The sequence below is a fragment of the Python bivittatus genome, unplaced genomic scaffold (genome assembly GCF_059951505.1).
Source record: "Python bivittatus isolate LINGU-HERP-01145 unplaced genomic scaffold, Pbiv_v1 ctg000310_np1212, whole genome shotgun sequence".
Taxonomy (NCBI): Eukaryota; Metazoa; Chordata; class Lepidosauria; order Squamata; family Pythonidae; genus Python; species Python bivittatus.
In genome coordinates, this window is record NW_028277054.1 from 11,044,727 (window position 1) to 11,072,450 (window position 27,724).

Genomic DNA, 27,724 nt, shown 5'->3' on the forward strand with positions numbered 1-27,724 from the left:
TAAATATATAACATATAAAAGTGTGTGTGTGTGCTGCTACAGAAATTTAAATAATTTCAGAGGGAAAAAATAGGGAAAACTGTGAATTATAAGACTATTCCTCAATTTTTAAAACATGTAGGATGAAAATCTGCATACCAGCAGCTGATGAAACAACTGAATGGAAGTCAGAATGGATTTTAAAAAGTTTTTTTAAGGAAATGATAGGGTTTGTCGGTTGTACCAGCACCTTTGCTCCCTCTTTAGTTAGAAAACTGGAAGGTGAAAGCAAGGGGGCTCTTGAGAGAGCAATTAAGTGGTGTGTTGGTGTTTCATTATATTTTCACAATGTAAAGGACTAGACTGGAGTCACTAGAGATTTAAAGTAGAGGCTGGACTGTAAAAAGTTCTGGGCTATCAGGAGTTTTCTTCACCTCTTCACTTAAAAAATAATAGTCATAAAAATTAACAATCATTTTTAAAAATAATATTATTGGAATTTATACTGTGCCTCTGTAGAGGAGTGCAGCTTGGTTATTATGGCTGTGGAGTCCTTGGGGTTCTCTGAGCTTGGTTGCTTTCTTGCAAATGTTTCATTACCCAGCTAGGTAACATCTTCAAGCTCAGAGAACCCCAAGGACCCCACAGTTCAACCCTGAGCTACATATATTCTCTTCTATTGGTATTATGGGTTGGTTTAGTTACACCTTTTAGAGCGATTGTCCCAAAGGTGGTATGGTACAAGCAGGTTTGGATGAAGACTGGAAGGGAAGAGGGAGGCAGCCATTTCCCATCTTAGAGGGGCATCAAAAGACAAATGATGGAGCCCCCAAGTGAGACGCAACCTTTGCACCCACAAACTTCTTCCTCCAACAGCTGCTTAAGTGCAGCTAGCAGAAATGCCATTCTTTCCATTTCAAAACCAGTAATTTTCAATGAATGCCTATTTCTTCCGTGGCTAACGCCCCCATCCAAACTGTTCCATCTCAAACCCTCAACAGGGGGGGACGTTTTTTTATTTCAAAATAAATATTCCTTTGCAGTATACAAAATATCTAATCATGTATTTATCTGTAAGTACTTCTGAAAGTCAACATAATTATTCAAGTCCCATTATGTTTAATTTGCAACAAATTATGCATTTAGCTTTAAGTCGAGGTTGCTAGGCTGGTTAAAAGAAGATAAAGCTTTCTGCTGTTTATACAACTGAGCTTCAGCAGATACATGGCTTCCAAATGAAATGAATTTAATTTGAAATTTAGCACCCAAGACAGAAATCTTTTTAAAAGTTTTTAAAGTTGCAGCTTGATCCTATCCATGTGTATTGGCAAATCTGTCGTATCGATTCCCGTAGATGTTAATGTGCAACTGCCTACATATCTAATAAGAAATAAGCCCCATTGATTTCAGTTAGACATAACTGCAGGTTATTTGATTCAAGCCTTTTTCTTTAAAAAGGATGCATTTTATAAGTCGTTCTAGGAAGCAAACTACAATGAAGATGGTTTAACTCTTGTTCTGTACATTTGTTAAGGCTATAGACCAAGTGCCTCCATGTTTCATATCCTTTTAATGGTGACTTGGTTCCACTTCTAAGCATAGCTGTAGATCCAGCTTCAAGACTGATGGATATTATTTTAACAAGTAGAAGAAAGTAATGTGTGGCATTTAAATCATGCATTCTCTCTTAGACTATTACTTCTTTCATCCCTCAGTAGAAACAGAAAACAAAGTTTCATTCAACATGCTTTGAGCAGAAAATTCTTAGATGATTTGCAATGCCTCTTGCATAGCTTGTTAACTAATTTAGAAAAAGTTTCCCAGAGTAGTCCTAGCAAATTCACAGATCACTGGGCTTAGCTTTAATCAGAAGCAAGCATTACTAATTTTAGTCCCATTGACTCCTGACAAGAAGGCAAGTTATTTTCTGCTTGGATTCAGCTATTTGCTTGCATGCTCACCAGCATCAATCAACCTTGATTTGCCAAGGTAGCTGGGCATAGCCAAATCCTTTCCTCTTACTGTACAGATCCCATCTGCTTCCACCAAGCACCATTGAGGCCAACCCCTACCACAACATCCACCAAGAATCACCCTTTTGCTCCTAGCTCCAACCCATGTCCATTTTTCAACTCCAGTTGATGTATCATCAGTGAAGCTATGTCCGATTAAATATGCTGACTCCAAGTGCCATTTGCTGCAGGAAATCTTCTTCAGACTGGAATGTTGATTAAAACTGCTTGTTCATGGGCAGCATTCAGCAAAACTAGGGACGAAAACCTAGTGCCATCAGCCTTTCTAGAAGGAAGGATGCATCCAGATCATTTGCTTCATCTGAAAATTCTGCACCTTCATCCTTAAAACCACAGTCAGCTATGAACAGTCATGATCCATATTCACAACCTCAGTTCCAATAAGTCAAGAAGATATGACTAATGTCTCTGCCTACACTCCAACATCAACTCAGAAAATACTCAGCAATCCTTCCTAAGAATCTTCTTAAATGCAGATCCATTCCAGAATCAAAGTGGAGGGACTGAGCCATCATAAATTGTGTTTTCCCCCAGATCGTATTTGGCTTAGGACTGGGCATTTGAAGAAGCAATCATACTAACTTATTTTTGGAGGATGAAAGGGAACCAATGTTTTCTACTGCAGGTCTCAGTCTGTGGAATTTCCTATCTGGGGAGATTTGCCTGGTGCCACTTTTAATCTTGGTTTGGTGATTTTTTTTAAAAAAAAATTCAAGCCTTCCAACATGCAGTTTATGGATGTTTTATGCAGTTTTAATTTTATTTTGTTTTGCTGTAAATCATTGTGTGTGTCTGTATGCATGCATGCAAACAATTTAATTATGTTCTTAATTCTTATAAGTAGCTCAAATAGCCCAAATGACTGAATGGCTGTGATTAAATATGGCTCTCAAAAGATAAATGCCCCAAGTGGCTTAATAAATGAAGTTGTAACCCAGTGAATGCTTGGAATTAGAAACATTCCTGACTCTAAAATTAGGATTCAGGAAGAACTAGTTTTCCTTGGATTTGTCAGACTAGATACTCTACTTTTATTTATTTTGAGGAAAGCCATTGATTTGGAAAGGATGTAAGGCCAACACGAATTTATGCTAAAACAACGCAATGCTATTTCTCTGATATCTGAATCTAGAATGAATTATGCCAGTCATTGGCTTTCATACAATCAGTAACCAGGATTGTTATTTTGCTGAATGCCCACAATGGCTATGTGCAAACAGTGTGCTTAAGCAAGTCAATACTGGAGAATATATGTGGCTGAGGAATGAACCACTGGGTTCTTGATACTCTGTGAGCTTGGGTTTCATATTGCAGACATTTCATTGCCTTTCTCAGCAACATCATCAGTGCATTAATATTATCAGTACACTAATATAAAGTGGGCTTTGGAAGCTGTTCATATATAGTATGTTGTCCTACTAGCAGGAACCAGCACCAGATAATCCAGAACAATGAAGGAACAAATACCAGGCACCAGGTAAACAAAAATCATCAAGTAACAAACAGTACTAAAAGTTGGTAGGACAAGCTGGGATGTTGTGAAGTTACAGATGGGAAAATGCCATTTGCCCCAGGTTGCCACCACTCAAGACAAAGCTGAGATGTCCACCCAAGATTAGAGATCAGTGTTCATCCCATACTTGATGCACCAAATGCTTCCAGGGACCCCCTTTCTGACTTCCCTACCTCCCTTGTATTATTTTTCTGTTGCTTTCAAAATGCTTGCAAGCTAAAAATACTTGTTGCCTGTTGTCCTCTGCGGGAACGTGGGTCTAGGTGTCTGGGGGAAACAGTATTCTTGTCTTCCCCTCTAACTATATGCATGACATAAGTAAATGTCATACATTTGGCTTAACAGCATATTTTCTGTTTAATTGATTAGAAGGGATGGGTACCAAGATCAAGCTTTTATCCATCCATCCCTTTTTTTTTTTCCTATCCATCAAGAACAATGAAAGCTTGAGTTTCATATTGGCTAACATATTGCAGTAAGCATTGTTTTGAAGTTTATGTTCCTTTTGAAAAATCTAATTCTCAGAAGGGTGTGCAACAGATTATAACTGCAAGTGTGAAAGAATTTACTTATGTCACGCCTTTCATGAAGCTCCCAGTAACAGATGTGGCTCTTCTGCTATCAATACCCATGGACAACTTATTCAATGAATATCGTTAGAGGGGAAGACAAGAATACTGTTTCCCCCAGACACCTAGACACACGTTCCCGCAGAGGACAACAGGCTTAATTAATTCCACTATAAACAGAGCTCCGGAGTTTAATTTGCATTATTCTCTTTTTATTATTTATTGGCAACATTTAATTATCACACCCTTCACCAAACGTAATTAAAGATTTAAAACAGCCTTGATGACTCAATTAGAGTCTTTAAAAAAGTTTTATTTTGGCATGTGCCTCCATTAAATTAAGGTTCAACTTTTAGAGGAAGTCTTTAATACTGCAACACATTAAGCTGAAGGCTGGCTTTGTGATGAATGAATCACCTCAGGCAAATGCTAGCAAGCTCTCTCACTCAGGTTCTCCCATAACCTGTTGAGAATGGCGTTCTAGGTGAGGTTTTAGATCTGCTCTTACCACTCCATCGTCTCTGTCTTGGCCTTTCAGTAGGTCCAGGGGCACAACCTGAGGCTCTTCCCTTGATTGCTTAAGTGTTGGCTTTGAAATGACGCACCACAAATCAAAGCTCTGCTAGAAGGTCACCATCATATCAGCTTCAAGGAAAGATCTTTGGATCAGTGGAAATCCATGGCCTGGACTTGCAGGCTACTTTGTTCCATCTGGTTTCTTAGGAATCTGAGAGTGAGTGAAACTGAAATCTCTATAATTATGCCTGTCTGCTTCCGTTTGAAGATAAAACTTATTTATACGACTAATTGGGTCATTTGAACTAGCATATATGAATGTACAGATGCATACACACAAACACTCCTTTTGCAGAGTAAGGAAATAGTGTTGTATTGCATTGGTTCCATTTCTACAGCAAGACTTCTGCAAATTGTTTTTTCAGTTGCGGATTCTACAAGACTTCATAAATAAAAATAATGAAAAAATATTTTACTTTTTTAATGCTTTTTGGATCTTGTGGGAAGAAGAGCAGGATAATGAATTGAATACCCTATTATGACATTTTAATGGAATGAATCACAATCAATATCTTTTAGTATGACTTTGCATAATATATGCTTTTTCATACATATTTTATTGAAATCTATTACCCTATCGTGCATTTTTAATGTAGCGTTACTTAGTGTCGAGCCCTCTGCATGATCAAGGAAGCAAGAATCATAAAGATTTCAGTAAGGAGTTTTAATGCAAAAATTAGAAGTAAGGGACAGAATCATGGAACCTGCTTTAGGAACCTGCAGCCCTTTTATTAGTGAGTTCATTACGGTGGAGTCTCTCTGAACATTTCAAATCTCTTCTTCCTGGACCTTTTGCAAACTGAGCTGCCCTTTATGACAGAAGCCCCAAACAAGCTCCTCCGTTAGTTGTTTAGGGTTCTTGCTGTTACTTTCCCAGCCTCCTCATAGTCTCTCACACCCAATAAAACCCTGGTTATTAGGCAACTAGTCAAAACCTTGGTGTTCTCAGATTAAATCTCAGAGGATCTTATCTGCCATTGATGGTGATGATGACTAGGTGACATCTAGGGGTGGTCTGGATCTTATATTGATCCCTGGCTTACCATACCACCATCCCCCACGCACTACCAAAAATGTGTCTCATCTGAGATCACCAAGTTAACTATTATTATCCATGCTAAATATGAACAAAATGCAGCTATCTCACAAAGCTCGTCTTGTATCCAACAAAGATTTTAAAATTCTCCCAAGCAACTCTGTAGTGAGCTTTAGAGTCAGCGGTAGTATATTCTTAATGCTATTTTGACATTTTTGTTTTTAAGATCTCCCATAATTGGTCTACGATATGAACTATTGCAATACAGTTTTACCGTATTTTTGGTTAAATAACATCAACCTGATGTTTCTTGTTTCAAAAGGCACAATGTAAATCTCTAAAACTACATGACATTGTTATTATAGGGTGCAATATAAAATACTCCTTTAAAATAATATCAGTATTAATAGAGTAGCAGTGGAAAGCAATTATAATAATAGTCTTTGTGGAGTCAAAGTACTAAGAATGTGACTAAGGCATTATTTTGATGCACTAATATAAATAACAAAAGCCAGAGGCTGATGATATATTAGCCTGGTATTTTCAATTACTTAAAGTGAAATTCAGCTAAATGTGTGGTTTTTCCATGGCTTATTTCCCGTGTGTGTAAATTGGATAGGTTGCCCTCCTTGTAATGGATTTAATCCACAACAATTTCCACGGAATTTCATTGTTAATAGCAAAGGATTTGGCATTTCTACAAGAGGTCCTGTCTTAATATATGTATGTAGAGTGGAAGATAATCAAAAGCCATGGTAATTTCCAAACATGTATTTTATTTTATTTTTCAAACAATGCCTTGAAAGTTCAATAAAAGGTAAACAAACATACTGCCCCAGAGATTGTGGGAAGGGGAGATCAGCATCTCTTATGGGAACCCTGTTTCCTGTTATGGACTTCTCCCAATTCTTCACCTCTCACACGATGGAACAAACTACTTGCTCGCTTTAAGGCATTTCTACTGGCTGAGGCAGGACTTGCCCCGACTTAGGGACAACAGACAAATGTCAGTTTGTCAAACCCATCAGCTGCATGGACTTCCTTGCAAGTGTTCATTAAAACAACAGTGAACCAACAACAGACCCAGAGGATAACATTTCGGTGGTACTTGTCTTCGCTTGAAAATGCTTTATTTCATTTACTTTTTAATAAAAAGGAAGGGGGAGCACCATGGAATTTGTAATACCGATAAATATGTACACTGTTATTAATATGGATAATGTTTATCTCTATATACAAATGTCTCTATACACATCTATAGACAGGACTTTTGGGTGAGCATCTTGGAGGAAGTTGGAGAGTTGATGCCTTTCATAGCACTTTGGATTTTTAGTGTTTTCTTATGCTTGCCCTTGTGGAGGGAGAAAGAATTTTTTCAAAAATTACATGTCCTGCAAAATGAGCCTGTCCTGGAATGTTGATAGTTTGACTTTTGAACTTTTCCTCAAGAATGAAAGAATGCTGAGTTTTCACATTGCGGCGGACCAAAGGATATCTCTTAGGAAATACAATGCATCTGAAAGATGAGATACAGCAACTGAAAAGGTAGGCATTTGACATTTATATTCACAAACAAAACTGGGTCTACATTTTACTCATCCCTGGAAATCCTTTTTCTGCATTTTTGCAGATCGTACCAGCTTAACAGAATCACCTGACCGATCAGCTGGTCCATGCTCCAATTAAATCTATCTTCTTTTATCCGTGATCATTTATGAATGAAGCAAATGCAACAAGCTACTTAAATATGGAGTATTCCTCTATCCCCTTATTAGCACAGAGTCAGTACAAATGGACAATCTTTTATTTCCGTTTCATGCCAATTTCACATATTTTTATTTATGATCCTATTCCATGTATGCATTGATTTGCAGGGCTTTTTTAAAAAAAAAAATCCTCTCAAAATATGTACTTAAATACACATTTCTTCTCAAAATAGATTCAAAATGTACATTTTCCTTCAAAATACACATTTAAATTTCATTAACAGCATTGCAACATTTGGAGAAGTGTGAAATCTAACAGAAAGCCAAGCTCCGCTTTGCACAATATTTAAAGAAGGGCGGGTTGAGTCATTTCATACAGGAATTCGTAAAGATCAATTCCCTTAAGATATAACAGGAAGAAGACAGAAAAACATTGTGGCTGCCTGTGCCCATGATTGGCTGTTAAGTTGGAAATGCAACTGGATTCTTTAGCAATGGATCTGCTGACATATTGTTCCTTTCCTCTGAAAAGAAAGGAAGTCTATTTTACTTGACAATACTTCTTTTATCTATCCATTCTCATAAGTAAAATGGGTGACCTCCATTCCTGTGTGGACCTATTATTCTCTAGGGCAGGAGTGTGTAGTTGGAATTTGCAAACAATCTCACATTTGAGATGAAGATTTTCCCATCTGATATTATAACAGATCGTGGGGCATCTTCAAATCATACATTTTTTTTAGAGTCAAAAGTGATCATCTAATAGTTCCTTTTTGTGTGCAAGTACTACAGCATTCTTGACAGATGGCTGTTCATTCCTTCCTTCAGACCTTTAATGGGAAACCATACATTCTGAAGACATCTCATAGTCCACAGGAAATTTCTCCCCAAATCTGCTTCCTTGTACAGGAAGTCCTTGCTTAACGACCACAATAGGGACCAGAAAATTCATTGTTAAGCTGGGTGGTTGTTAAGTGAGTCACACTCGATTTTACGACCTTTTTCGCAACAGTCATTAAGTGAATCACCTCAGCCATTAAGCGAATCACATGGTCATTAAGCGAATCATGCAGTTCCCCATTGATTTTGCTTGCCAGAAGCCAGCTGGGAAGGTTGCAAATGGCAATCACGTGACCCCGGGATGCTGCAACTGTCAGTACAAGCTGGTTGCCAAGTGCCTGGATTGCGATCACATGACCACAGGAGTGCTACAACAGTTGTAAGTGCAAGGACCAGTTGTAAGTCCATTTGTTCAACGCCACTGTAACTTTGAACAATTGCTAAACAAATGGTCGTTAAGTGAGGACTACCTGTAATTTAATCTCATTGGTGATAATACTGCTCTGTCTTTTATAAGGCAGCCATTCGTATATTTGAAGTCTGTCATATCTTTTATAGTATACTATTTAGTATTTTTATTTGGTATGCATTTATATATAAATGAAGTGCAAGACCTGTTTTTGATATCTCTTGTTGATTTTCTTTTCTCCAGGCTAAATTTAGGCAATTCTTTCAACCATTCCTCATAGGACTTTTCAAATCCCTCTTTCATTCTGGTGAACATCATCTCCTTTTGGTCAATGCCTTTCTTAAAATGGGATGACCAGGGCTTCATTATTTGCCTGGTGTATTTTCAAATCCCAAACTGCTTCATCTCCTGTACTCTGAACAGTTTCCAAACAGGAAAATTCTTATTTCTGCTTTGTGTCTACCTTCATCCCAAATCTTGCTCTACCTTCTTATATGCATCTTTTCGGCTGAGGGACTGGCATTCTAACAGATACACTTAAATCTTAAAGTACTTTTTCTCTAAAGTTAAAAAACCTTGAGCATAATAGATAATCCATATAGGGTGTGTGTATGTATGCAGATGGCAGTTGCTTTCTTAAAAGAGGCATTTTCTTGATAATAGCTGAAGAAACAAGAATGTTTCTTGCAAAGCAGTGTTGCTCATATTATTTAAAAGCAAAGCGTGTACTTTCCTTTTAGAACTATTTCCTCTTGTATGCAGAATTGTATGTGTCAAGGCAACTGGTCACACAAATATATTCATATACCCTCCCCCCCCCCCCTCCTACACACACAGAATCAATCCTCATATCATTGACTAAACTTGATGACATCCTTTAGGAAAACTTTTCAACAGAGAGTAGCAATTGAGCCATCCTTTGTGGATCTGACATCTACTGTCACTTTGCAATTTAGAAAAATACAGCAGAGGCTGTGGGGACACTTAATGTACTCACAGCTGCCATCATGGACTATGCTGGCTGGGGATAATGGGGACTGGTGTCCAATAATATATGGAAGGAAGAACAAGTTCCTCAATCTTTTATACTGGAAGTTGCGCCTATAAAACAGGTTTGATTTGACCAGCTAAAGAGTTCCCCTCTCTTTATGCCATAAGTCACTCCATGGTAAAAGAGAGGAGTGTAGAAAAGACCAAGTTGAGGACTGGAATATTCTCTCTCAGACTTCAGGTTAAGTCACAGGGGAATAATTGACTCATTTAGAAGCTCTTAAGGTCAGGAAACTTTCGAGTCAGGAAATATAAGCTCTGATAACACCTCTCAAAATAGCTGCTCAGGTGATGCTATAATGAAAGCAATAGATTCTGTGTTCAAAAACTGATATATTGCCCATGGAATGATGTCAGTGTTCTGAGTATGAACAGTAACATAAACAGTAGCTTTTAAAATACACTCACAAGTTAAATGAGTACATATCTCTTCCTCTGTGTTGGACCATATCCCATTTGTAAAGTTAAATACTTCTACTTTATAGATCACTTCTTGAACAACAGACAGGTTGATAGTTACACTATTTAGTTGGTTATTTCATTGGTGATTTTTAACTGCCTTAAAAAACAATCACATGGAAACACAGATATAATGTATTTAGCAATTCCTATTCTTGGGAAGGGAACAAAGTAGAATTATCTCTAACTTCTGGAAAACCCATTTGAACCACCTTCTGAATTTGGAAAAGTATTTCCAAGTATACCAACTGTTTAGAGTATACCAACCATCAGGGCCAAGACTTCTCCTTCTCTATTTTCACAATGAAAGATGTGACTTTCAGCAAGCTGAATATTTCACTGAGCTCCCATATTCTGTACTTATATGAAATTGTGCCACAAGCATAGCCTTTTTAGTGCTCTAGCTGTAAAAACTCTGCAAAAGCACAAATGGCAGCTCTCTTTGCTTTAAACACAAGACACCACATGTTGCTATTCCATTAATCAACCTTAATCTTCACATTAAGGAGGAGGAGGGAGAAGAAAAAGAACAGCCCTTATGTTTCAGCCTAAGGTTTCCATCTGTTCTACCTTCCAATAATTCCATTCTGCTCAGATACTTGAATCTGGCACAACTGCAGGTTTTATCTGGGCCCTTGATGACTGCCTCTTAACTATGCTGAACCAATTCCATTCTTGTTCTTCCACACTGGCTTCATACAGGGGACGTGGTGGTGTAGTGGCTTAATGAGACTGGAGTTGCCGGCCAGAAATGGTTGACCCTCCAGCAGTTTGAGCCCAGCTCCATGTGACGGGGTGAGCTGCCGTCATTCATCCCTAGCACCTGCCCAACTAGCAGTTCAAAAGCACACCATCTGCGAGTAGATAAATACGCACTCCGATTTCAGTGGGAGGAAACGCTGGCAGCACTTTGCATGGGGGACAGGAACCGGTTGCTGGACCCACCTAGACACGATCAGCAGAAGACGCGACGCGATCAACAGAAGACCGGCGGAGGAAGAAAGCCCGGATGATCCGACTCCCCTATGACTGCTGCTGGCCAAGTTCAGTTAGTGTAATTGTTAATATGTAATTGTTGGTATATAAATAACATTGTAAGCCATTCAGAGTCACTTGTAAATGCAAGATGAGCGGCCATATAAATATGATGTTGTAATAATAATAATAATAATAATAATAATAATAATAATAATAATAATACATATCCACAGGTGTCAAGTAATGAAACATGCAGTATGTTACAACACAAACCCTATGACTTACATACTTGCATCTGACATTGGGATGCTATAACAAAGGATAGGGTTCATGTCATGAAGCCACCACAATGATCATTGTGCTTAGCTGCAGATGTCTAGGATTGACCCCTCAAACTTTCTTGAAGCACATAGGGAAAGTCATGTCTAAATCTCCTCAAAGGCACCAGCGCTAGCTGTATGCAAAAACTAATATTTTTTTTAAAAAAGGTCAGTGCTTGCTCCATCATCTAAGATGTTTATCCACTTAGTTCCTGCAAAGAACTTTCTACCCAATCACCCATTTGGGATTACATGTATTAACAGCTTATTTTATTATACACATCCATCCTCCCTTTGAATTTTTCCACACCTCTTCTTTCATCCCTTTGCGCTACTATCTCTGGCCAGTGCTTTTGGATAGATGTCATTTGGCTTTCCCCAGAATTCATTGTGGAAGAAAAAGCTTTAATGTCCCCCCCACCCCACAAAAAAAGAAGAGACTGCATCCAAAATGGCAGCTCTCACTGATGGCCATCATCCTTCCTTTCTCTCCTTCCCAAAAAGTTCTGAGGTGTGACATTTGGGCATTCTGGAGAAAAAAACAGAAAATACCAGCTGGTAGTTGCATCAAATAGTATAAGCTACTATGTCATTCCTAAACAGTATTGGCATCCCAGTTCATACTCATGCCTCCCTTTTCCCATTTTTTTTCAGAAGGAATGCATAATCTTTATATCTATTCAGTGTGCCAACAGACCTTCTTTCCTTGGCTAATTCAATCAATATCCTGGCCTAGAAGGATCTTCTTTCTTCATTGCATCTATCAACACAGTGACTAATGCTCTTCATTGACAGGACTAAAAGTAATTTGGAAAAAAGATTCATTGCTCAAAGTCCAGCAATGATTTCATGGGAAAGGGGATCAAAAGCATCAAAATGATGGTGTGACCAGGCAACTGAAGCCCCTTCCCTTTTTTAATGTGCATTGAATGCATCTCATGCACCAAAAAGGGGCAGAACTTCAATCACCCCAGTCACACCTGCCATTTCGATGCTGTTTACTTCCTTGTCAAGGCTCTAGCTGAAGCCCACTGATTTACATCAGTGTGATGCATTTCAAAAAGGATAAAAAGGCACATTAGCAACTCTGCTTTTTTTTTTTTTTACTTTTGCACATGCACTTGTCTGCATCATGCAGCCTGAAAGTTGGAGGCTTTGGGTATTTTAAGTGAAATTGCCAGAATGTTTTGAATAGGCTGGTCATCCAGGTTTAGCAAAAATTTGCTTAACCTGGCTGGAGTATCGCTGGCTCTTTAAATAAATGAGTGGAGCACCACAATTTTCATGCAAAACACATCCAGTGCTCTGATGCTATTCTGCATTAAATACTCCTCTATTAATTATCTCAACAGAATCTTACACCAAGAGGGGGAGGTGAGGGAATAAACTGATTAGCTTGGCCGATGGAGCAAAGGAAAGGAACAGGTTCCAAGGTCTTGGACTCTTATAGAAACATATCTGCCTATCCTTCACGTTCTTATACTGGCATCTTTCAACACTGACTCCTGTAAATTCTGACTCCAAGCAAAGCTGCACAAAGGTACAGAACTACCTCTTCCAGAAAACTCAACCAGCTCATCTTTCCAAAGCAAAATGTCTTCCCACCACATTAGTCATAAGTGCAGAAAACAGCTATTTGCCACCACTTTTAATTCCAAAGCTGCCACCAACATACACACAAAGGTCTACACTTGACTCTGAAAGAGAATTATCTGGATTGATAGGGACCTTTTCTTTCCCACTCCTGCCCCCTTGCTTAATAATTCTTGTGAACAGACTAACTGGGAAGATTCTCTTCTGGCTTACATGCTTGCTGGTGATCTCAGAAGCCTACAGGTGCGCACGAGTTCTTCTGGCTAAGATGTTGAAGGGGCTGAGTTATTGAGAACGTTTAATGGGTAGGTAGCCCTACTGAAAAGATGCCCGAGGAGGGCCGCAGGCCTGATGCCAGTATTCTGAAAAGTAAGGCTCTTCCAAAGCTTGCACAGTTGGGAACAAAATACCCAGGTTTATGGTCATCGTGGTTATTAAGAAAATCAGGACACCTTAACTTGAGAGCAAGACACATATGTGCTTTCTCCCTGTTAGATGACTGGGGTTCTGTTCTGTTTTTTACAGGCAGGGTTCCTGCCACATAGCAATTTAGAAACTCTCTTTGGAGGCAGGCACTCATTTGGAAACAAGAAACATAGGGTTATAAAGAGAGAATGAAAACTGTACAAGTCCAGTGAGCGCTTTAGTCCAACGTGGTTTCCCAAAGAATGACAACTGCAAGCTGATCTTTTCTGCCAGAAAGCACCTTAGCTTTCAGAACACATTCCATTGCTTCCTCTACTCTCCTGTTGCCATGTTGACAGGTGCTGGATTTTGCTTGTTCTCTGCTGTCTGTAGTGAAGGGTTCTTTCCAGCCGGTGACTCTTAGCATCACAAGGAGACCCACTGGGGTGCCCATTCTGCACACCAGTATCCATATACATAGAAATGACACGCAGGTATCAAATTCATGGCTGGCATATGCACAACACTGTGTACGTGGGTTGAGTTCGTATAGGCTCTGCTCTGCTGGCAACTAAAGAAGCAGGAGGAGGATAGGGACAAAAATGAAGGTAGAGGATGAACAACATGGTCCTTCTATCTTGCCTTTTTCATTTCTATTCCATTGCATTGTTTTGTTTCTCTTGCTCGCTCTTATTCAAAAAAGTCTGGGTGCAAAATGCAGGTTTGGCCCAAACCCAATACAAACACTTGCCTTTGGGGTGCTTTGACAAGATGCTATCTGGTCTCCAGTGAATCCAGGTATTCCAGGGCTATGTCATAGCAGAAGTGGTACTGTTCCTTTAAGGAAAGGGAAAACGAAAGAGTGAGTATGTGCAAATTTTATCTTGCTAAAGATGTTGTACAAAGGGGAAAAGATCTGCTGGGTGGAAAATTAGAGATAACCTTGGAAACGGAATGAGACTGTTAACAAAATACGATTTAAGCCCAGGAAAAGAAGGGACTATTAGAAAAACACTTAAACTGGTTTGTCCTTAATTCTCTTTGGTATAAGAGTTAATAATTATCCCTGTGCCCCATGGAATAATTTTGGCTCCTACGCTACTGCTGGTACTGTGGTTGGAGTTCCTATAATGGGACAATGTTAACATCTGCAGAGGACCCTTCTTATTAAGCCACAGTGGGGAGAGCCATGTTATTTGGGATTATGGGGGAGGAATGGCTTTGTTGTGGGACCCAGGCTTGGAATACCCTTCCACTGGAAGCCAGGCTAGAGCTGACATTATTTGACTTTGGGCACCTGATTTCTGTCCTCTTGCTGTTGGGACATACCATCTACAACCTATCTTTTTTCCTCTACTAAGTGGCTCTTGGTTAACATTGTTTGTTATTCTGTATTTTAGCTACCTACTTATTGTATTTGGTTGTATCGATTGTAACCCATCACAAGATCCCTTGTGTAGTGAGTTGATATAAATACCTTTAATAAAATAGTAACATAATAAATAAAAACAGCTGCTGGACAATGACCCTTGGAGAAGTTTATTTAACCTAGGTTGTGGTCTTAATTTGAGAACCCTGGATGGCCATTATGGGAAATGATAATTCAATATGGTACCTGCAGATACCATGGCATGTCCCTTCCCTCAGTTAATTAATTTTTAATTCAAATTAAATATGAAAATGTTTTTAAAAGGCTGAAACTTCGTGTGAGATTTCAGCATTGTTACATGTCATCTCAGGATGAACTTGCCAAAATCTTACAAGATTTACAGCCCAGGAACATAAGATTGCATAATGACACTGGAGGCCTGACGAGATTGGTGACCCTTGCGATAAGCCTTTGGTTGATCCAGAAGGATGACTTTTTGCTTTTGCAGTCCAAAAGAGAGATGACTCACTACCTACTTGTCAGAAAGCCTAAATTAAGTTTCAGCTTTTGTATAGGAACAACCATTTCATGAAAATCCTTTTATGTCTTGTTCCAAAAGACAGGGCAGCTGTTTTCAGCTGTTGCAACTAAGTTCTGAAGATAATGAGATACTGTCTAGGAAGAATTAAGTTATAGCAGAATGGCTCCAATGATAAGGTCACTGTGACAAAGACATACAATTGTTCAAGCTAGTCCCTGGAAATTCCAAAAAGATTCTATTGCACAAAGTGATCTAAAGATGCAATGAATCCTTTACTCAAAATCTGATCATGTCTTTGGGGGAGGGGAAGAAAAATAAATAGTTCGGGAAGTACTGCTTTATTCCAGTTAGGAAAACAGAACAAAATCAGAGTCCTGGACCATCTGATTTTAAGAGCAAGAATGATGTAATAGCACATTGAATTAGATTGGGGGAAACTGTGTTCAGTGTAATCCAGAAGTATGGAAGAAAGACATTCAATGTTACATAACATGTTACAACATAACTCACAATTCACAAACTATTATATGGGTTGGGAACACAATTATCTTTTCATTTTCGCACTTCTCTGAATTTTGTAATACAGCTCTCCAATTCATGTAAAATGCATTCATTTCTCACACAAAAAAGAGAAAATATGCCAGATAAGACAATATACAAAATTGTGTAGTAGAAGAAAGCCTACACTAATATATGCAAACTGATATTGAAACCAGTTTGATGTAGCAGGTTTATCTTTATAAAAAAAAAAGAATTAGAAACTTGGAGAAAGTAAAGCTGGCAGATCTTTTACCTCTAATCTAACCTCAGGGCTTTTATGTCCCATTTTATTCAACAGAATAGTTGTGAGGATAAAACTGAGGGGAGAGAAACACTTATATTATTCTGACCTACTTGGAGGGAATAGCAATATAAATGTAGCCATAAATAATATAAATAACCTTATTCCCATTATCCTTTCCACTCACACTGGCTAGGAAAGCATAACAGATGTGAATGTTTACTAAGCACTAGCTACAGTCCTATACACACCCTACCAATGAGTGTGTGTGTGTGTGCGTGTGTGTGCGCGCGCGCATGCGTGCACATGCCTCTGAGTTAATTTTGACTCCTGGTAACCACATAGACAAGTCCGTGCAGTTTTATTGACAAGATTTTCAGAAGCGGTTTGCCACTGCCTCCTTCCTAGGGCTGAGAGAGAGTGACCAGCCCAAGGTCACCCAGCTGGCTAAGGTGGGACCAGAACTCTCAGTCTCTGGGTGTCTAGCCTGGTGCCTTTGACTACTACACCAAACTGGCTGGAAAAATATATGCAGTCATGATTGCTTACTGAGCACTAGCCACAGGCTTATCATGCTCTACGGGGAGTAAATTCCATTAGATCTAGCGGTACTTCCCAAGTAAACATAAAAGTAATTTTAACAAAGAATCTGTTACATCTTTCATTAACCTAACAGTACAAACATGTTTGCCTGTGTAATCAAAAGAGCAGCAAGTTCCAGAACTTGGTTGATAATGTATGGACTTAGAAGCTAAGCAAGGTCAGAATTGGTTAGTACTTGCCCAGAGCTAAAGACTAAACTGAGAAGTCAAAAAAATAAAATCTTGGAAAAATGACATGATTGCCAAGAAAACTATATGTATAAATTTATGAGGTCATCAAGAGTGAAAACATGGCTCTTCCAGAGGGCTACCTGAAACAATGTGGAAGACCATGCCAATTCCACATTGTAGGTGCACTGGGCTGAATATTAGTTGTTTTTGATGTTGTTAGTTTTATCTTTGATTGTTGGAAGCCTCCCAAGAGTTTCCAGATTAGAGTGTCATGTTACATGCAGTCAGTAGTCAAGCTCAACTTGAAGGAGATGCTATTTTTTACATTACCAAATGCTAATTTTTTTTAAAAAAAATTTATCCCACCTTTCTTATTTTTATAAATAACTCAAGGTGGTGAACATACCTAATACTCCTTCCTCCTCCTATTTACCCCACAGCAACAACCCTGTGAGGTGAGTTGGGCTGAGAGAGAGGGACTGGCCCAAAATCACCCAGCCGGCTTTCATGCCCAAGGCAGGACTAGAATTCACAGCCTCCTGGTTTCTAACCTGGTGCCTTAACCACTAGACCAAACTAGCTCTTTTCAACTATACTGTAGAAATATAATTTCAAGCTGAGGAAAGCCAGAGGGTGAAAGAATGCTTTGTTTTAGGGCTGTCTGGAGAATGAAGAGGGAATGCAAAGGTGGGACTAGGGAGTTAGATATCTACTGAAGCCAAGGCAGACTGTGATTAAAATAAACAGGAACCAGAAAGAATGTTCTGAAGAGGCATTCTCAGAACTAGAAAAATAAATATTCCTTTCAAGAGCCTTCGATGCCGGAAAATATCCATATTCCCTAACTGTTGTAATAGGTAATTTTCTTGTATTATATGAGATCCCTACTGGTGATATAAGATTGCTTCTGTGTGAGGGGACCCCAAAAGTAGGAAGGAGAAGAGCTGCAGTTGATGTTTGGGGAAAAACAGACTTAGTTCCAAAGGGACGTAACTGTACATAGGAAGCATGTACAACTTCACCAGAAAACGCATAAGTAAAAGATATTCTGGATTAAGCCAAAAGGCCCAATGTCTTCAGCATTTTGTTCCCATACTGGCCAAGCCAGTGTGATTGGAAAGTCCAAGGACTGAACAGAAGTGCCATAGAACAGTGTTTCTCAATCTCAGCAACTTGAAGATATGTGGACTTCAGCTCCCAGAATTCCCCAGCCAAAGCTGATGAAATTGAGAAACACTCCTTTAGATCTCCACCAAGTCATATCAAGAGGTTTATTGTCTACATTTATATAAATCACATCCAGTTTTTCAAAAATGGTCCTCCTCACCCACCCAAAATTACCATACATAACTCTTGGTAAGTAAGAGTGTCAACTTGCGTGTCTTGGTGGTATATACTTAATCTTTCTCACATAAGGAAATACATAAACAATCCCTCCAGTTAGGAAAGTTACTGCAATGAGAAATATTGTAGCCTAGCTTTTTTTGCATTAATATGCTAGTTTTCTTGTATGTATTGGTTGCTCTGCTATTTCTACTTTATATAGAGGAGATTCACATTCTTTTGGAAATTACAGTTCTCTTCCAATATGGATGGATCTGAAGGTTATATAAAAGTATTGCAGTAACTGCATGAGCTCAGGGAGAACCAGGCTTAATTTTACTATATACAAATCCAGCCATACTTTAGTGCTCATAAATAAGGCTGGATGGGAATTGTGGGAGCTGTGGGTAGTACCCTGGCAAGGTAACAGGTTAGGAAGACTGTTGCAACAGGTTGGGGTGGAGGTTTTTGGGAACATGTTTGATTCAGCAGAAATAAGTCTATTGCAGCTCTTCTCACCTCCTAAAGATAGAATTCTTCCCTGCCTTCCTAAAATAGAAGTCTACCTTTCTGCCTGTGACATCTGTGAAAAGAACGTCTTCTGCGCCATAGCATAAGGCCAGGCTCCTTGCGGAAGCACCTTTCTTCTATTGTTTCTACCTGCCCCACCAGCTCTAGTCAGAAATCATGCTCCAGGTCCCTTCTATTAAACAATGCCATCTTGTTGGAGTTGTGTAGCGCTTGTCCTAGGTGGAACAGCATCCCCCTATTGATTTGGATGGCATTGAAGACCTGTCTGTTTCCCCAGGCATTTGGGTTAGGGGACAGATGAGTTCTGCTACTACTGATGATGAATGGAGTCAACAGTTTAACCTTGGATGTTGAGGAGTTATGCTTGGTGGGTTTGTCTGTTTTAATCTTGCAAGCCACCCAGAGTAACTTGTATGAGATGGGTGATTATATAAATCATATAAATGAATAAATACACAAATTCCATGTGTGTACATATGGTGGGAGGTAGACTTTTGCAAATCCAATTAGTTTGTTGTTAACCTGGGAAGCAAAACACCAGAGCTTCATCTGTGGGTGGACATCAGAAAGGAAGAGATCAAAGCGATTAAAAAGACATAACACTTTTGGATTTTTAAAAAATAGCTTTTCTTTATAGCAATGTAGAGAAATAAAATCCCAGCATCAGAGAAGGATGCACGTGGGGGCTAGATCCTTAACAGGCGCAGATCAGTGAAGCTCTACTAATAGCAACACTCTCATTTACTCCTGTGGTGAGATCATTAAACTGAGTCTCAGGAATCAGATTTTGCAGGTTCAATAGAGGTTGGGGGAAGATTGAGTTCTGGTTGAAAACACTAGTTTGCATATCCTAATACCTTGCAATTTAGCCCAATAGGTTACCCAACTCAGTGCCAGTTAACTTTTTTTTTTTTAATCGCTTTGGCTTAATTCCATCCTCTATCTTGCTCAATTGAATTTTTCTCTCTAATGCTATCAGAGCAACCTCTACAGGCATTTCATTTAGCAAGGGAGAAATTTCATAATTCATAATCCAAACATTGTATTTCCCCTCCAAAGCAATGTCTAAGACATGCCTCTCTTTCTTCCTCTACAGAATGGAAAACCTGCTCAATGTTGCTGAACCTATAGCTCCCAGCATCCTTCCCCCATTGGCCATGCTAGCTGAGGCTGCTGGGAGTTGTAGTTCAATAACATATACAAGATCTATTGCATGTTTGTAGAGGACAGCTTGAGGGGAAGACATTGGCGCTGTATGCAGAGAAAAGATTTCCTCCGAGCTACTGAACATGCAATTGTGCTTCCTGATCTGACACAAAGGCCACATATCACTTCCCTCTTCCATTCTGATTTGGTATAATGATACTACAATGTAGCCAGCAAGTGTCACACTAATAGTAGTGTTCACTTATGTACTTATACGTTTCTGAATGTAGCATACTAAAATCCTACTTTATTTTCATTGCCGAACTCACAAAGCATAGAGGTGGGAAAGCCAGATCTTGGTTGCATATCATTCCATCAGACCAAGAAGCTTCTACTGCCTAGCACTAGGGATCAGACTAAACCTCAGTCTGTAGTAGCCCTTTCTTCTTCAGAGGGGCAACCAATTTCTTCCCAGACATTTCTAAGCATGATGTGAAGGAAAATGTCCACTGTTTTTCTATTGCAATTGGAATTTAGTGGCATGCTGAATTCTACCAGCTGTGATGATTCCACAGAATTTCCATATCAAAGGTATATAGTAATTGGTATAAGCTTCTGAATATGGATGTTCTTTTGATAGTTGAAGAATGGCCCCAATCTATCTCCTGTTTTCACTGCCACATTTTCCAGGAGAAAGTTCCATAATTTCTTGAAGAAATACCATAACGCTATTGAAGGTGTTAGGAAATGCAAGCCAAAAAAAAAATACTGCTTGCTACTTACAAAGGTCTCAACCATATTTGGCTTATAGTTGCGGAGGGTCTTTGCAGCAAAGAAAACATCCACCAACTTGTGACACCTGATCATCTCTAGGATCATGGTGCAGGCGCAGAAGGTACCGCTTCGTCCACCTCCATTCCTACAAAAGAAATAAAACACATGATGAAAACATAGAAAAATAGCCCAATAAGAACAGTAGAACAATCATCTCTAGCCTAGCATCAGGGAGGGAAGAGAAAAACAAGCAAAGGTAGATGTCCAGCTCTTCCATACTATCGTACAGATCACTTTAGGCTCACTGCAGAGAGATGGAATTAAAAGATGGGTCGATGCTACTCGCAAGACACAGGTAGTTATCCATCGTTCAAAGGATCCGAGAAAAGATGTAGAACTCGGGCATTCTTGTGTCACTCTTAATGTAATTTACCTGATCCTCAAAAACCATGTCATTTGAAAGCTTTAACAAAGGGCTCTCACCATAGGTCACTTTGTGAAGGGCCGCTTAGTCATACTGCCCAGCTCACAGAGACTTTTGTTCCACAAAGAGTAAAAGCCCGACTCCTTTATTGCCTCCAAAGTGTGGAAGGCACACAGGAATTACAATCGATCCCCACTGTCTTTGATTTTAGAAAAAGCAGTACGGCGCATCTCTTCATCTTCAATATTAATTGGCTTGACTGATGACTTTATACTTGATGTATTTGGAGCTATGCTTTGTATTTTTTTTTATGTAATCATTTATTTTTGTATTTGGCATTTTTCTCTTAATCTTCTTGCAGGTTCTATACCGGTAGACAGGGCAGGCTATAAGTCCAAGGAAGATTTAAAGAGAGCCAGTTTGGTCCAGTGGTGAAGGCACCCGACTAGAAAGCAGGAGACGGTGAGTTCCAGTCCCACCTTAGGCATGAAAGCCGGCTGGGGGACTTTGGGCCAGTCCCCCTCTCTCAGCCCAACCCACCTCACAGGGCTGTTGTGGGGAAAACAGGAGGAGGAAGGAGTATTAGGTATGTTCATCGCCTTGAGTTATTTATCAAAATAACAAAGGTGGGTTAAAAAACTAAAAAAAAAAAAAAAAGCAAAACCCGTCGGAGCAATCCTGTGTCCGTTTTGTTTTGCTGTGGAAGAAGAACAATGAACTGGTATGAGTTTTGCTTAAATTAGTTCAGCGTTTATTCGTACGGTTCCCACAAGGGGCAGACTAGACTGCCAGATGGCCCATGCTCTCAGGAAACAATGAGTTCCCTTCCTGGTGATGCATAACGGAGTTAAACTTTCAACATAGCCGTTTTGAAAACAAAGAACCCTGGATTGCCTGTTTCGGATAAACTATGGTGGCTGGTGGCAATAGCTGGGAAATAATCCTTACTAAGAGATTAAATTGCTGAGCAAGCTTCAATCGAATGCTTAAACACATAGGAGTTTAAAGATAATAATAAAAAAAAAATAGAGGGAAGAGAATAGTTATACTGTGAAATGGCGAGCAATTTGTTAATGAAGATAATAGCTGTGAGCACTATTACACAGTTGTGGTAATGCAGCATATTAACCTTTCAGGAAAAGTATTACATAAATTGCAACACTGCATTTGTACTGGGCCAGATTTTTTACCTGTTTTAAGAGGACAGGATAGAAACCATCTCCAAAGATCAAAATATGGTTTGGGGACATTCCGAACACAATTTGGGATCTCACATTTGGGGTAGAGGCAAAGTTACCCTTGTTTAATATAGTCTTTTCCAACCTGGGCATCCTTCAGATCGTTAGTTATCAACTCCCAGAATTCTCCAGCCAGTAAGACCTTTGTTAGGAATTCTGGGAGTTAAAGTCCACATATCTGGAGACCTCCCGATTTGAGGAAGGCTGCTGTAAGTGAAGGTGGCAGGTGGTTTTCTTTTCTCTCTTCTCTCTTAACAAGAATAGCTAAACTCTTGAGGGTTGTTTTCTGACCTGGAAAACAGGTCAGAAAACATTTTGGCCAGTCCCTCTACTGCCATCACATTTCATCCAATATTAAAGCTAATCTCAGAAGGAAAGTTGGTTGTCTTTTTCTGGATTTGATCATACAGCTATTCCAGGACATTATTTTGAAGGAAAAATATGGGCATTTAGAAATGACAACTCCCCAATCAATCAAACCAAACATCTGTGCATGATATTATCACTGTCTCAAACTCCCAGAATAAGATTAAGCCACTTCAAGTGTTCCTGCTCAAGCACCTGTTTGGCTTTGTGTAAACTGGTGGGACCCAAGGAAAATTAGTTTCTCTCCCAGCAGCATACAGGCATGTTGCAGGCTTACGCTGTAAATTCTTCTGGGCATGGATTCCCATCAGACCTAATAAATCCTTCACACTTGATATAATCAAATTAGCCAGATGTATACAAGATGGCTGTTTATGAGCCAGAGACTCCTCTTCTCTCCCCCTTTCTTTCCTCAGTTCCTCACCCTCTGGAATTCGCAGAGATGCTGCCAAATTTTCTTTAGACTAATACACAACCTTAATTTGGCTGTTTCACTGCTGGATGCCCTTGTCAACTTGGAAGCCTGATTGTTCTCTTGGAGTTTGGATGTTGATGGACCAAAAATGAACAGCTGAAGAGCAACACAGTTATCCAGTTTTTCCTAAGATACCTTTTAAGATCAGTTTTGGCTGTTTTTGATCCCCAGTTGCAGCTGTTCACTTACATGAAGCTACAACCTGCTCTTTGATGCACTGCACAGTCCTGGGACTCAGAGAAGCCTTTCAAATTTCTGGGCAGAACTTGTGAAAACTTCAGTTAATGGGGTGAATACAGATACTGAGGAGAAAGGCTTCAATGCATAGGGTCACATCTCCTCCCAATTTAATTGTATCCATGTGCTAATGAACACTTGCACAGGGCATGTAGGATCCTCTGGTTTGGTTAAACAAAACAAACCTGGGTCACTAAATTATATATTAATTCAAGAACATGCCTTAGGCCCAAGCAATCTGTTTTTGCCCTGCTCCTCTTCCATTCTTCCTTTGTCCAGCATCCATGCTGAAATCATGGTTTATTTAAACCACAGTTTCCATTATATGCTAATCAAGAGGCTTAGGATTAATTTCTGCTTATTAACCAGAATACGATAGTAGGTTCATAGCAGGGCTTACCTTCTTGGCAGATCTTAATCTTCACCATACAAGAATCTCCAGGAGCACTGACATCAGTGACAACAGGCACAGGGTTTGCACATACACATTTACCCACCCTGCTATTTTAACCATTTCCATGTAGACTCTCTGCCTACAGAGAGTTACAATCTGTAGACCTTCATGATCCTGTATGAGTTATGTTTCTAACAATGCAGACAACAATGCAGAACTGACTTGGAGACATGAACACCACCTCCCCAGTTGAGAAACATTTGTTCTCCATTGCCCTCTTCCCCCTCAGTCCAAATGATACTTACAAACAATGCACAATGGTCCTGCCATTGCCACTCTCTCCCTGCCACTTCTCTACTTGGGCTAATAAATGCAGGAAAGACTTTTTAGAATCCGGAATATCTCTGTAGGCTGACCACCGCAGGTACTGAAAGTGCCGGACCATCAAGTGTCCTTCCTGTAACTAGAGAAGCCCTATTATTAGTTCTCTCTTGTCAAGAGTTTGCCAAAGTCAGAAGTCTTTAATCAACTGTACTCCAGGATGAAACACAAACTGGAATCTAACAGATATATCAGATGTCCATCTTCTTGCTTTTTATTCTAGGACAAAGATACACTAAGGGAAGACCCAAAGCTTTGGACTTAGTCCCCAGAAACCTCCTCAAATTGCAATTTTTATCAAGATGGAATATATAGAACAAGAGAATAAGCTTATTAACTAGATTTAGATTCAGTGTAAGAAATTAAATCAAATTTAGTTTTTTGTCTTGATTCTATCCAGGGTTGGGTTTTTTTAGTGGAGTCCCTAAGAATGTCATTCATGCAAAGACTCACTGGAGTCGGTTGCCCACACTCTTGCTCAGTGGTTCCCAGAGATGTATGGACTTCAACTCCCAGAATTCTTAGAAACGGCCAAGATAGTTGCAGAATTCTGGGAAGGGTCCATGGCTAGGAAATACTGCTCTAGAGCATTTGAATAGGCAAGAGTCCTGTATTTCAATCAGTTGCACATTTAGGACAGACAATAAGAGGGAGAAGGACTTGTTACACAGTAGTGAGCATTACTTCCTTCAAAATGTGGTAAACCTGCTCAGTTGAACTTCTGCCCTAAAATCCTACCCCAACAACTTCACTTACTTTAACAAGTGCTGCTTGTCAGCTGGGAATTTCCTGCTAAAATCTCTTTGTCTATGTATTTACAAAAGGACTTGCATTTGGCCACCTTTTCTTTTTCTTAAAAAAATTAAGTTAAGATGAGGTTGCCCCAGCTGTACCCATCTTCATTTACAATATGACTCATTGTTGGGCCTCAATCCAGTAGCTGCTAAGACAACTGGCTTAGATTATGTTCTAGCAGGGAGTCTGTGATGGGGCTGGTGATTCATGAAAATAGGGAATTTCCTACTTGGTACAAAATGAATCACAGCCAATTCTACTCAGGAGCTCAAACAATACCGCTCAAAAAATTTCAATTCTTTAGCTAGGAAAAAAAAAATCCTAGATCTGATGCATACATAACTAGCCAAGTGTACAAGCATATCAAGATTCCTTGTGTTTCTGGTGATGCTACATGCTGATAAGATTTAAAAAGCAATAATAAACAGAAGGAGAAAATTAAAGCTGTTCATGCATTCATTCCAGAATGAATTTTAGAGCATCAGCTGATTAAATTGGCTGAGATGCACAGGGCATTCATGGGGCATGATCAAAGAATGAAATGATCTGCTCTTACTTGGTTCTGAGTTATTGTTTCTTTGGGCTTATTCCTGGATATTAGCTCCACCTTGTACACAGACACACCCACAATCCCGTCTTTGGTATGAGAGCTATACCTGTTTCAAAAATGATTCGGAAGGGGTGCTTGCTCTTGCACGAAAGCCAGAAAAGCACAACCCTTTTAAAGCACTATTGTACTTGCACCCCCCCAAATTCCAAAGCACCTCTTCCAAACATTGTTGTGAAGCATGCACGGCCCTACTACATTTGTATCCAGCCAGCCGGCCATCTCCTGGCAGTCAATGACGGCTGGCTATTCGTATTCATTTGGTATTCACTGCATAATAATAATAATAAAAAAGAGAGATTGAAAGGGAAAGGAAGAAGGGATAAGGAAATGAGGCCCTGTAATACTTTCATAATCTAGGTAGATTTGCAAAATAATGTAGTTAGAGGGGTCTGGAATGAGGGGGGATTACGCACCCATAGCTAAGCGAGCCTAGAATTTAACAGCACTGGATAGAAAGCTCAGTAAAAAATCAGTGGGAAGGATGAAAATACAATGAGGCTCAAGACAGGTTTTCAGACTGACTCTCTGAGAGTTGCATTCAGGTTCTTATTAATGCCATTGTAATGAGCTGGGGCAGAAGAGACACCACGTTGAAGAGGTGACAATCAGCTACAGATTTCTGAGCAAACTGCAGTGAGATTTCCATCTCTGTTTCCCTGCCTGCAAGTGCTTGAAGAAGTCTTTCTGAATCAGGGGCTCTCTGGACCACAGTTCCCATAATACCCAACCAGTGTCCACCCTCAATATAGTGGCTAGAAGTTGTGTAAATTCTAGTCCAGTGTATTTGAAGAGCATTAGGTTGGATTAGGTTTTACATTCAACATAAAGGGAGATGCTTCCAGAAATGGTTAAATTTTTCATCCAGGGTTGTTCTAAAGCAAACTGCCAGGGTCAGTTTTCCTAGTCTAACACAAGACACAATTTTCCGCATTTTAAAACAAAAACAAAATGCATAAAACAAAATGCATAAAAACCAGATATTTTCATGTCCTTTGAAAACATCAACGTGAGATGGAATGGAGTGAACTAATTGACATGGGAATTAAGATAACTGACATGGTAAGAAATAGGGCTAATCTGGGAAGGTCCTAAAGGAATTTTGGCCTCTTAAAGACCTAAGAAGGGCCCTGCTGGATCAAACCAAGGCTTATCTAATCTGGCATTTTGAGTCACACAGCAGCCAACTGGCTGCATTCAGAACGTTTGTCAATCTAGGCAGGAAAGCATCTGCCCTGTTTCACAGTTGCTCCCAGCACCTGTATTTACAGATGCTGCTTGTGATTCTGGAGGTAGTAAACCATGGCCTGATCCTCGTGAATTCCTAGAACTGTAGAAGCTGGTGGTCTCTATCACTTGGCACTGATGAAATTACCTAGTTGGGTAATGAAACATCTGCAAGCAAACAACCAAGCTCAGGGAGAACCAAGAACTCCACATTATCACTTCTGACAGCAGCAAATATTATTATGTACTGAAGCTGGTCCATACATACAAAAACGTTTTCTTTTGCCTGCTCAAACCCTTCCTTTCTTCCAATCAACTTTATTAGATGACCCACTCTGCACCTTGTTTTTTGGGGGGAGGGGATTTCTTCCTGTCTACTTTCTCCACGCTATGCTTGATTTTATATACCTCCACTTTGAATTGGACTTGGAAGCCTATTGGCAACCAATATATTGACCAGAGAATTGGGTGTTACACATACCCAGTGTTTCTTACCTTGTAGCATATTATCCACTGCTTTCTGTCCCAGTTGTAGCCTTTGAGTCGAGTATCCCCATTCAGTCATTTCTTTTTTTAAGTTAAAGAATTCCAAATATTCTAGGGTGGGGTTGTTGTTCTTGTTGTTATTTTGTCATAAGGAAGGTATTTAAGCTCTCTAATCAGCCAACACTGCTGAGAATTTTGGATTGCTCTTGTGTTCTGATCACTGGCCATAATAACACCTGTCTGCTGTCTTACTTGCCTTCACTCCATACTAACTTTTGTCTACAAATGATAGTCTTTCCTCGTAGGGGAGCTGCTCTGATCCCACAGTGGGATTGCCTTTGAGACTCAAAGGCTACAACTGGAACAGAAAGCAGTGGGTAATATGCTACA

The 27,724-nt window shown here is 39.6% G+C and overlaps 1 protein-coding gene across 3 annotated transcripts in view; it reads right to left on the reverse strand.

Moving 5' to 3' along the window:
• Positions 1-6,469: 6,469 nt before the first annotated feature.
• The window catches only part of PTPRU (protein tyrosine phosphatase receptor type U), a 312,459-nt gene continuing 291,204 nt past the window's right edge, over positions 6,470-27,724 (reverse strand). For all 3 annotated transcript variants that reach the window (XM_088140061.1, XM_088140060.1, XM_088140062.1), the window contains 4 exons: positions 24,144-24,301; positions 20,714-20,849; positions 14,218-14,303; positions 6,470-14,037 (listed from right to left, as the gene is read on the reverse strand). In XM_088140061.1, coding sequence (XP_087996187.1) covers positions 14,241-14,303; positions 20,714-20,849; positions 24,144-24,301 — 357 coding nt within the window. In that variant the 3' untranslated portion in view covers positions 6,470-14,037; positions 14,218-14,240. The remainder of the gene's footprint in view (positions 14,038-14,217; positions 14,304-20,713; positions 20,850-24,143; positions 24,302-27,724) is intronic.